The 9,274-nt window shown below is 32.9% G+C and overlaps 1 protein-coding gene across 1 annotated transcript; it reads right to left on the bottom strand.

The window, feature by feature from the left end:
• Positions 1-5: 5 nt before the first annotated feature.
• Positions 6-7,138, bottom strand: LOC105829542 (fatty-acid amide hydrolase 2-A). Its single transcript, XM_012668491.3, has 10 exons — positions 6,827-7,138; positions 3,750-3,920; positions 3,282-3,501; positions 2,889-3,106; positions 2,183-2,294; positions 1,678-1,976; positions 1,483-1,584; positions 703-870; positions 426-605; positions 6-287 (listed from the first exon to the last, which is right to left on the bottom strand). Exons 2-10 carry the CDS (start codon positions 3,915-3,917, stop codon positions 183-185), a joined length of 1,572 nt encoding a protein of 523 aa, XP_012523945.2. The 5' UTR covers positions 3,918-3,920; positions 6,827-7,138; the 3' UTR covers positions 6-182.
• Between the last annotated feature and the right edge of the window lie 2,136 nt (positions 7,139-9,274).

Genomic DNA, 9,274 nt, shown 5'->3' with positions numbered 1-9,274 from the left:
CAACAGAGTTTATATATATTTTATTTGGTGACATCATGTTTCCAGATTAATGCGGAAATATTGTAAAAGAGATTGCAGAGACTGCGTCATTAATGTTTGTCATTTACCTTTGCAACAAACATTATACAATTCTCGAACTTAATTTAATTTCTCTACATAATTAAAAGCCTTTGAACAATTTGTTAATTGCTTATTGTTACTGCTGGTGGCACCCAACCACCGAAGGCTATCTCCAGCTCTTTCGCCACCGCCAGGCAGAGACGGTCTTGATACGGCGCGGCTATGACCTGCAAGTTTTTATATATTTTATTGCATGACAAACCGATGTCGTGGGTGAGCATTATTTACGTGTTTTACAGAGGCATTTTTGCAAGAGGCAGAAAAAACCTCTGATAACTCACTTGAATTGATTAATTAAAACTTACCTGAATGCCAATGGGCATCCCCTCGTGATTAAGTCCCATCGGTACGTGCGTCGCGGGAAAACCGGCGAAATTGCAGAAACCGCAGCTTGAAACAGACAATAGTTCGCAAAACATAAGCTGCGACAAAACTGGGTTTCGGAAAGTCGGATAAATAAATACTCCGTTGTCCTTTAGCAGATCCTGTAGGAGAGATAAGGTAAGAAAAAAAAAGAAACGGTAGAGAACCGAATCGGCTCGTGCAGACGTGATAATTATTTTATACTTCCGGAACACTAACCTGCAGCTTCTGCCAAAGCTCCTCTCCCTGCTTTGTATAATGCGATTTATCTGACTCCGTGAATAGTAAGTGCGTCTCCATCAGTGTATTGAAGAAAATCGCCATTTTCGTGTGTTGCGACAAACCGAATAAAGATTTTAAGAATTCGACCATTGAATTTTTCCGGTTCTGCGACAAGAGAAATTGATATCAAAATCAATAGCTCAAAACTGAAGCGTACACTTTGTTTTAACATTTTTAAATCTCGCAGAGTAAGACATTATTTTAAAAAGCATGAAAACTGAACCCGTCCGATGTTTCGAATGACTTGCCATTCTAATAAAAGTCAAAATTTACTTCGCAAAGTGAGAATTGGGCTTGTACCATTTTGAATAATTTTTTTACGAGATTTAAAATAATACATATAATATCTGAAACTCCTCACTTAATTTTTCGATTTTTGTCATATTTTAATAATAATATCTATGCAAGTCGCAACATTGATAAGATGACGCATTCCACTTCTAAGACAACGTTGCGGCGAGGCTGCACTACGCGGCTGCAATACCGTAATAGTGTACATAGTAAAATACGCGTTTTTGTAGCGCAATGGAAAGGGCACGAACGTGACGTGACTTTCCCGTACGGAAAAGTAGCTAGTTAATTGAATTTTCTTCTCTATCTTTGTTTCTCCATCACAAGACTGTATTTCTAGAAACTCAATCGGCTACTTTACCTAACGTAACCTCGTGTACTTTATTACTTAGAGACAAGAAACCTATGTGTGTGCATCTCGCATACCTTGGGATTGTTCGTGTTTATCAGCAATTGAGGAGGATTCTTTATCTTTAATAATCCCGATAGCACAATTTCAATCAGCGTCACTGGCCATTCTATCGGTAGCTGCAATGCCGAATTAATATACGTTAAATCTTGCGCGTGTGTGTGTATGTGTGTGTTGCGTCTGTGTGTGCACATCGCTGCAAATTACCGTACCTTCTCCGCGCGAATGTCATAGCGCGCGAAATGATTGGCGGCTTTGAGAATACATTTCTCAATTTCCGGCGACATCGGCAGTATGCCGCACGACCTGTCCAAATCTTGCCGATAGTAGACCTTTATCTGCCGCAAGTCCACCGGCACATCTAGACGCAGGTCGCGATTGCATTTCAATGTCATCACTCTCATAAGCAGGCCGAGATCCTCGGCGTATCTGGTCATTGGACCGATGGTCAGGAGTTTTTGAAGCATCGCGTCCTCGGAGTTTGGCAAGTGCCCATTAGTCGGAACAAGTCCTAGGAAACAAAAGGAAAAATATTATAATCGCACAAATTTCCTTTGTTTTCTATTTTGTCAGCGGACAAAATATTCTTTTAATAAGCTTTTTAATAGCCATGTGTTAATAAAAATATAATCTAATTAAAGTATTGAAATTTAATTAAAGAATTTAAATCTATCAAAGAAGTGATGAATATTAACATATTAAAGAAAATTAATTTACCAAACGTGGGTTTGTGCCCAAAAACGCCGTTCAGGAAAGCCGGTAATCTAACAGAGCCAGCCAGATCTGAACCAACGCCGATCACAGAAGCACCTGCCCCGAGCAATGCACCCTTAAACGTAGTTGTATTAAAATAATTTTCTCCTTTTTTTTTTTTTATTTAGAGCGCATCGTTCCATTTTAATGCACGGAAATTATATAAATTTTATCTAGCCGCGATATACATCTCTTACAATTACACATTAGATTATTTACATTACTTATAAAGTAACAACTATTCCGGGAATGGTGCGTTTTTCGAGAAAGGAAAAGTGCTAAGTGCTCTGAAGCGAAAGTTGTGAATGAGTAGTAAATGCACCTTACGCTCGCGTAATAATACGGAATGTTGATGACTAAAATTATCACCTGGAAAACAATTTTCGCGGCTAATCAGCGTTCGTGACTGATGACGCAACGCGTCAGTAACTCCAATTACTGGTCGCGCGGTCAGTTATACAGAAAATAACATGTTTTATGTAACAAAAATTATTATTATATAATTTGATATATCTTTTTATAAAATTATTATATGTAAACTACAGGAGAATATGTTTCCTTCTTCTGTGACACTTTGCATTATTCTTTGGATCCTCTGCCGCCTCTATTTTTTTTTTTCCGAGAGTCTCTTAAACGTTTCTCAAATATTTAACGATCGAAGTTAAATTACCTCCCCACCGGACGATCCACCGACCGAATACCTAGTGTCGTAAGGATTACAGGTGCGGCCGAACAGCAGATTCGAGGTGTTGAAGCCGGCGCACATCTCCGGCGTGTTTGTGACGCACAATGGTATCGCGCCGGCATTTCGGAGTATTTCTACAGTATCCCCATCGTAATTCGCCTTCCTTCCTTTGCGAGACAAAGTGCAAGCTGTGTAGCTGCAACCTGCAATCGTGACGCTGATGCTCATTTATCTCTTAAATAAAATTTCCCGCAAATATTAATTATGCACCAGATGTAATAAATGTCTAATATAAAATTTGTTTTTTTATATGTGTACGTTTTTTTTTTAAATAAAAATGCAATTATTTAAGCATTAATGTCAAGAGATTACTCATACCTTTTACAGCAAGACATTCCTTAACAGTAAGTGGAACACCGTAGAGCGGCTTTTTTTTCTCTAAGGTTTCAATACCAATTTTGCCGCTTTTTAATTGTTCGTCGCAGTCTTTCGCCTCGTTTATCGCGGCATTAAATCGTTCGTCAATGACAGCATTTAGAAAAGGATTTACCTCTTTAATGCGTGTGATGTACGCTTGCACCACTTCGTAACTCGTAAGCTATTTTTGTGAAATACATTAAAAGTAGGTTATATTTATGTAAATTTGGTATTCTTTATGTATATCTACAAGTGTTACAGCAAAATCGTAAAAGTAAAATTATAAGTTTTGTGGTAAAGATCGTAATAATCGTATGACATATGTAACTGGCACAAAACAATCTAATCTGTCTTTAAAATTTGCAAGTAACTTTAAAAGTATAAATATATACTAAAAAGTATCGTTGAAATACTTTATGAATATCTTACCTCTCTGCGTCTTATCTTTTCAGCTAGTGCCGTGGCACTTAACATGTGTATGGGATGCGTTATTGGTGGTATACGTGGTGGTTTTTTATAAATAAACAACAAGATCGGACGAAATATTCCATATATAACGTTTATAATACTAAACACTATACGCAATTTTAGCAGCATTGCCTGTAAAGTAATATTATGTGGAAAAAGTCAGATATTTTAGTTAGATGAATGATTATTATTAATAGAATTAAGATATATTGATAGAATCAGTAATTCAGAGTTAACAAGTGAGTTGTTTACCTTCGCATTATTAAAACTTTACGTTATAATTGACACGAACAATTAAATTTAGCTCGACTGATTTTACTTTTGAGTTTAAAAAATGTCCGCGTACTTTACTCAATACACATTGATATGTTTGAAAAACAATGTGCTAATCAGTGAAACGTATAATGGTCGAAATTGCGCAATTACGCAAGAAGTTTTAAAGTCACGGACACGTCGCACTATCGGCAATCGTAGCTAGCAAGGTGGTCTTATTGAATTTCATATTGAATTTCGCGTCACGGTCTGCCGAGCTTCGGATAATGGTAACCATATGTCTATCGCGTGCCTGATGCTCAAGGATCATAGAATAACAATATGTTTACGATGGCTTCTTTTGCAATCGGTCAGGATTAGGTATTTTGGGCACCAATATGCGTTTCGCATTTACAGCGCAGAATAAATTGGAACAAGCTTTTCCAAGGTCTTGCGCCAAATTTTTATTCTTTTCTCTACAGAATTTTATAATTTAATGTGGTATTGAAATATATACATATATATATATACAGTCTAAGTTTTTATCAGAAAAAGTAGTATGTCAAATACTAATATTATTTCATATGTAAACATATTTTAATTTTATGCTTGCCAGTTCTTAAAATAAATCATAAACTGAATCTAAAAATATAATATCACAAATTAAATTGATTGTTAGTTTCATAATCGTATTCGAATCTTAAGCTACATGATTATCCATAGACGTTTTTCGTACCTAAAAGAAACTTGTTTTAATACATTTTATAACGTAATAAACACTCAGTCTTTTTCACTGTTTTACAACGTTTTCCTATTAGAAGGAGGAATGATTAAACGCTTGTATAAATTGACCGACGCGACCTGGGAATTGCTCTTTAGTCAAATACATAAGACATTCTTGCGATAAAAATTTCTTGATTTAAATGCAAAAGTCGATGTGCATTTCGAACGATACAATTCTTGTTGCGCGGAGTGGCCTGTAAGACAATTTCCTCATCGTTTACAAAACCTATAAGAGAGAAAGCTTTCGCTTGATAATATTCAACGCGATTATTGTTCCGACATTTACGATCAAGTCTCATTCGAAAAATGCGTTTATGCTTTTTTAATGCAAAAATTTTGAAAGAGTCAACTTTTAAGACTGTGCAATCGTCAGCTTCTCATATTTCATTAATTTGAATGAGACCGTAGATATAATACATGATCTTTACGTTCGAAGAAAAACTCCCGCTTTGCATACGTATATTATAATGCATTGGAATTGAGCCGCTTACATTATGTAATTCAAATAAACAGTTTCTTGTGACGTTGACACATATATAATTTATAACTGATCGCAATTCTCGGGTGTATCCCCGAGTGTATATTCCGAAGGGAACCTTGCACTAGTAGACTTCAATTAAACTATTACATAACGTAATGCTGAACACAGCGATTGTACCAAAACATGATAAAATAAACATATTAATGTATTTATTTAAACATAAAATAAACATATATAACAATCTCAATTAAAGTTCATCAACAAAACAGATTCTGATGTATATTGCAGTAACCGCGCAAGTAAAAAGATAACGCTAGTTAAGATTCGCGTTACTTATCTTATCGTATTTCGACATATTATTCTCGAGATATTCAACTTTTTAAATCAGAAATTATGTATTATCCACTGACATTGAATAATTAGATTTCATTGCTATACTTATAACTATCAGTCAGTGATATATGTACTATCTTTCAATAATAATACACTAATTCCGATCAACAAAAGTCTCTCCTTTAATCATTAAAAAACAATAAATAGTCATTGATAATTATAGTTATAAGTGTAGCATTTAAATCAGTAAAACCGATTTCGATCTTGATAATACTGTATACACTAAAAGAAAAAGTAATTAATTCAACAAAATGTTTCATTGTGAGCTGTCAACAAAAAAATATACTTAATACTATAATATATGTTATTACGACAACATCGTAATTCATCGTAATCAACATCGTAATTCAATCAAGACCGTTGTACTTGCATTAACAGCAAATATTATTGTATTAAGTATATTTTTTTGTTGGCATTTCACAACAAGACATTTTATTGGATCAATGGTTACGTTTAGAAAACACGAGTACAGTGAGCGGTCAGTGATTATTGGTTCTTACTGTTAGATCTCTAAATTTAGACCAATTATATTAGCGAATTACTCAACTGTTGTGCAACGGTTGTGTTTTCTGAACGTAGCCAATTATTTTTTTTCTGAGCACTAAATGTATATGAGCACTAAAAATACAATAAAAAATGTAATTAAAAAACTGAAGAAAAACAAAATTATACATAATTCAATACGAGTATTAAGTATATTATTGTCGCTCAATGGTACTATAACCTTTATCTTCAATATTTCTTAGATAATTATCATTAACGTAATGAAGCAAGACAAGTGATATTTTGAAAATAAAGCATTATTTAGATATTAAATCAGAAAATCCTAAGTAATGTTAGATTACTTAAAACAATTCTAATATAGAGCACCAAGTAAAATTTATATTTTATTTATAAGTAAATTAAACTTATATTAAATAATAAAGCAATACCATTTTGGAGAATTCTTTTAATTTAAAAAATGTATTTTTTGTAATATATTTTTTACATAAATTAATTTTGTAACTTAGAAAAAAATTTTTAATTTTATCACTTAATTTTTAACTTTTCAATATTAGTTATAATTCTGACTAGAAGAATCACTATTGTTTCGGTTATCATTATTTAAAAAAAATTTTATCACACGTACCACTAAATGATGTCCTCCAGTAAGTCAATTTTCCCAATGAATTTTCCGTTTTTCGTGGTTTTCAGTCAAACTGAAGAATTACACTAGAGAAGAGTAATAAGAGTGCCAAACGTAAAGTGCCAAACACTTTCTAACAGTTTATTATTTGGGCGTGTAGCTCTTAAAGAAATATACTGCGTTCCCGCCAATCGCATTCGCGAAAGCGTATCGCGCAAATGATCCAAACTATTTAAGTATGCGGCATCCAGTTTCTGATCATACCCCAAGTTGCGTGTACTATCGACGCGCGGCACAGCGGACTGAATGTAACGATGCTACGACTTGAGATTTTATTAAAAGTCGGTGGGGGAGTCCGACGCCAGGGTGCCTCGGGACTTGAATTTGCACTTGATAATCATAATACTCGCATCAGGAAGATAATGATCGGTTATTGAAAAAAAAACAAATCTGCATGATTAAAAATAACAAAATGCATACTAAGCTATTACTGCTTAATAGTTACGTAATCCAATGCATGCAAAAAATTTTTGCTAATTTTAATATATTTTAAAAAATATATTTTATTTGAAATCAAAACGACGGTTAAATTCTTCAGTTTTTTAATACAATTGCTTTTTCAGCTTACGTTTGAATTAAATTATAATCATAAACTTTATTTATAATTAGATTGAGTTTTTAATAACAAAGAGTATTACTCTGATATAAAATTTTTCATGTAAAAACATTTATAAATATATATAATTCTATACAAAATATGTTTATACATATTTATACTAGTTTCTTTCTATTTTAAAATTTTTGTTTGATGTTGAAAAAATAAGTCATAATACTAGAAGACAAAAATTAATTAAAAGAATAATTTTCACATTATTTTTTTACAAAATGTTAAGTAAAGAAATGAGGAAAAATTGTCTATATATATTCCTTGAATCATAAATTTACATATTTATATATTCTTATATAAAATATTTTTACTAGGTTTTATTATTTGAATTAAAATACTAAAATTTAAATTAAAATTTTTTTTTTATATATAAGATTATATATAAGATATACCAATTTTTGAAATCATAAAATTAAGAAGCTTCTAACTTGAATACTAATGTCTACAATTAAATATAACACATTTTTATCAAAATTTAATTAAAATCTATCTACCGACTTCGACTTTGATAAGTCACTACTAAGCTACAAATCATATTAAATTAAATGTTGAAGTAACAGGTTGTAATTATTAAGTTTCACAATTATTATAACGCAATAATTATAGTGCAAATCAACAACTTTTTCTTTCTCCTATAACTGCATTCTTATTAAAAAATTTTCTTGCCGTTCAAGAAAATCAGCAAAACTAATTTTTATGATAAATTTCTTTTTACAATGGTCCCAATGGAAGGAATTGTGAAAAATGATAATCAAAGTTTTATTCTTGAAGATTAATCGTATATAAATTTCATTATTGTACCGTACTAAAAAATTTATAAAATATATCGACATAACTTGCTTACATAAAGAAATTGTGTCTTATGAATATGGTCTTATAAAAAAATATATTTCTCTCTCTCTCTCTCTCTCTCTCTCTCTCTCTCTTTCTCTCTCATTTTTAAATAATAATTTTCATGAATTGAAAAAAACATCGGATAGAAAATAATATTCTCAATAGAATAAAATACATCACAAATTCAATAACATGATTATTTATACATGCAGTCAGTTGAGGATATTATAAAAAGAAAACGGTCAGCAATATATAATACATTTTATTATATCGTTTGCGATATAACAACATGACAACTAATAATTGATAACAAACTGAAGCTGATACGTTATTATTAATATGTCATTTATAAAAATAGTATTCATATGAGTTCAACCTAACAGACAATGCTGTCTCATCTTGTTTCGAATTAGTTTAAGTCCTCTTAATTATTTAGTTTCTGCAACGATTGTTGACAACATGCTACAACATCAAGACATTTGACTATTTAAAGATTGCTAAATAACATATATTAGCTTTAATTCGATGCTAATGTTTGATATTGTTTTTTCCCGGTGTAACAACATCTATACGCAAACGACGTCATACGATATGCTCTTTATATTCGCTGTATATCTGCTGCTTATCTCATATATGTATATTTGTGTAATTAAAGAAAACGAGAGCAATGTGTGTGTGAGAAGAGAGAGAGAGAGAGAGAGAGAGAGAGAGAGAGAGAGAGAGAAGGTCTAAGTTCATTAATTAATTATTACCGCGGCTCGCGCGCGAGGCTTCGCGTGAGATAATCACCGTTTTGTCGCGGATAGTAACGGGGACTCCCCGCCGGGGAGGGAATGGCAAAGTCGCGCGCGCGCGCGGCGGCGCGCTGATTGGCCGAGCGAGCGAGCGAGCCAACGGGTTCCGCGGATGACCGCGAGGACGCGCTCGCGCGCGCGACTTCGCGCTCGTGC

This window comes from Monomorium pharaonis, chromosome 1 (assembly GCF_013373865.1).
Source record: "Monomorium pharaonis isolate MP-MQ-018 chromosome 1, ASM1337386v2, whole genome shotgun sequence".
NCBI classification, from domain to species: domain Eukaryota; kingdom Metazoa; phylum Arthropoda; class Insecta; order Hymenoptera; family Formicidae; genus Monomorium; species Monomorium pharaonis.
The sequence above is the reverse complement of the archived record's forward strand: the minus strand, read 5'-3'. Positions and strand labels throughout refer to the sequence as shown.

What these genes read in the sequence shown, in the direction of transcription:
- LOC105829542 (XM_012668491.3), bottom strand. Translation starts at nt 3,917, where the DNA reads ATGCTGCTAAAATTGCGTATAGTGTTTAGTATTATAAACGTTATATAT. An exon ending in GGAATGTCTTGCTGTAAAAG is followed by an intron (nt 3,107 to 3,281) that starts GTATGAGTAATC and finishes TCACGATTGCAG; the next exon opens with GTTGCAGCTACACAGCTTGC. An exon ending in ATGACATTCGCGCGGAGAAG is followed by an intron (nt 1,585 to 1,677) that starts GTACGGTAATTT and finishes TCGGCATTGCAG; the next exon opens with CTACCGATAGAATGGCCAGT.